The sequence below is a fragment of the Octopus sinensis genome, linkage group LG14 (assembly GCF_006345805.1).
Source record: "Octopus sinensis linkage group LG14, ASM634580v1, whole genome shotgun sequence".
Taxonomy (NCBI): domain Eukaryota; kingdom Metazoa; phylum Mollusca; class Cephalopoda; order Octopoda; family Octopodidae; genus Octopus; species Octopus sinensis.
Genome location: NC_043010.1, coordinates 33,663,684 through 33,666,183, shown reverse-complemented (window position 1 = coordinate 33,666,183; position 2,500 = coordinate 33,663,684). Strand labels below are relative to the sequence as shown.

The 2,500-nt window shown below is 34.8% G+C and overlaps 1 protein-coding gene across 17 annotated transcripts in view; it reads right to left on the bottom strand.

The window, feature by feature from the left end:
* The window catches only part of LOC115218961 (mothers against decapentaplegic homolog 4), a 253,163-nt gene that overhangs the window by 60,677 nt on the left and 189,986 nt on the right, over positions 1-2,500 (bottom strand). For 8 of the 17 annotated variants that reach the window (XM_036508856.1, XM_036508850.1, XM_036508852.1 and 5 more), the window contains one exon: positions 1-141. This exon is cut by the window's left edge and continues 153 nt beyond it. The exons of the other annotated variants lie outside the window; for them this stretch is intronic. In XM_036508856.1, the coding sequence (XP_036364749.1) occupies positions 1-141 (141 nt within the window). The remainder of the gene's footprint in view (positions 142-2,500) is intronic. 17 annotated transcript variants of the gene reach the window in all.

Sequence of the window (2,500 nt, the reverse complement as noted above, 5' to 3'; positions counted from 1 at the left end):
GCATGCCCGCTGCCCCAGCACTTGCTCCGCCAGTGCCCCCTGTCAGAACTGAGGGCACGACGCCACCACCACTGCCACCACCCTTTTGCTGCTGCTGCTGCTGGTGTTGCACAGTAGCCTGAGGGGTGGGCGACCCCTGACCTGTGCATATATAAAAACAATGTGGAAAAAAATAACAATGATGATGATGATGATGATGATAGTAGTAGTAGTAGTAATAATAATAATAATAATAATGATGATGATAAAAATAATAATAATAATAATAATAATAAGGACCTGGAAATTGAAATACAAAAGATGTGGCATCTTAAAACGAGAATTGTTCCTGTTATTGTAGGTGCCCTAGGTATGATAAAAAAAGGGATGTCAGAAACATTTAGATAAGATCCCAGGAGAACCATGTCTCAGAGAAACCAAGAAGATTGTACTGACAAGTACTGCCCACATCCTTAGAAAAACCCTATCCATTTAAATGTCTGTGTTGTATTACATGAAGATATTTTCTACTTCCCCCTTCCCAAGTTTTCAGTCATACTGTAACATTTCTTATCCTTCACTTGCTCAAGGACACTGGGTGTGTCTTGGCAAATGACTAACAAACATAGATTAAAAGCAAAAAATAATAATAATGATTTCAAATTTTGGCACAAAACTAGCAATTTTGTGGGAGGGGTTAAGTTGATTACATTGACCCCAGTGCTCGATTGGTACTTAGTTTATCGACCCTGAAAGGATGAAAGGCTAAATTTGAACCCTGAACATGAAGATGGACAAAATGCCACTAAGCATTTCACCCAGTGTATTAACGTTCCTGCCAGCTCGTCACCCTAATAATAATAATAATAATAATAATAATAATCTTTTCTACTAAATGCACAAAGCCTGAAATTTGGGGGGAGGGGACTAGTTGATTACATCTAGTACTTATTTTTATCAACCCTGAAGGGATGAAAGGCTATGTTGGTCTTGGTGGAATTTGAACACAGAATGTGAAAACAGATGAAATGCCGCTAAGCATTTTACCTGGCATATTGATGTTCCTATCAGCTCACCACTCTAATAATAATAATAATAATAATTTGTTTGTTTATTGGCCACAAGGGCTAACAAAACTCATTTAAAACATAGAGGGACAAAACACAGGACGAAAGTTAAAACCTTAGAAATACCCTACAATCTAGATGTATTGCAAAAGTCGGCATTACTTGGAACGGCACACGTATTGTGTAAAGTACTGTCTGTTTGAGGTCCTTGTTGTGACTTGGCAAACTGTACAAACCCCCGGTAGACACAATATCTTCAATCGACAACCTCATGGTATACTGTGTGACGTCAATAATAATAATAATAATAATAATAATAATAATAATAATAATAATAATGATAATAATAATAATGATAATGATAATAATAATAATAATAATAATAATAATAATAATAATAATAATGATAATAATAAATACTTAGGATAACACTTAAAAGCTAGAAGTTTAAGTAATAGGTATTGATAGTCTACAGGTTTCAATAATGCACTGAAAGTCGACTTAGAAAGACAAGATGGGAAAACAAGAAAAATAATAACTGCATTTAGAATTTCATCATTCCAGATCAAACAGAAAGATTGAATTTGCACCAAATACAGAAGTTTTCAGCAACAAGAAAAATTATTACAAAACTATCTGTCCAGGGACTACAAAGGAAACTAATATAATAGCTACAAAACATGAACAATATATATATATATATATATATATATACACACACACACGCACACACACATACATACATACATGTATGCATAAAAATGAAAAAGAAAAAAACCCCAAAACAATTTTATGGCTTTATGGTTTCAAAGAAGTATATATGTAGCTGTGTGGTTAAGAAGTTTCCTCCCAAACCAAGTGATTTCAGGTTCAAACTAACTGCATGGCACCTTGTGAAAGTGTCTCCTACTACAGTTTCCAGCTACCAAATTCATGCTGGACAAATCTTAGCGACATTTCATTCTGCTACAATCTGCTACAATCAACTTTATTTTTCATCCTTTTAACCCTTTTGATACCAACCTGGCTGAAACCGCCTCTGGCTCTGTAGTACAAATGTCTTGTTTTCATAAGTTTTGAATTAAAATCTTCCACCAAACCTTAGTTGCAATTTATGTTCCTAACACTAGCTTAATGATAACTAAGTTATTTTACTAAAGTCTTTGTTACATTTAAAATTAATTGAAAGAAACATGTGCATCTCAAAATAAATATGGTAACAGAAGGGTTAATGCTGTCCATCATATGAGATTACCACGTTGCACACATACGGTTGTGATGTATGTACCTGGTGTACCCTTATCGTGATGGGTATATTGGGCTTTATATATTTGCACCTCAGTGTCACTTTGATGGCATGTGCTGCTCTCTCATGCAATACCAATACTACTACTAATAATAATTGCTGATTGAGGCACAAGGACAGCTAATTTGAGGGTAGGAGGGAAGTCGAT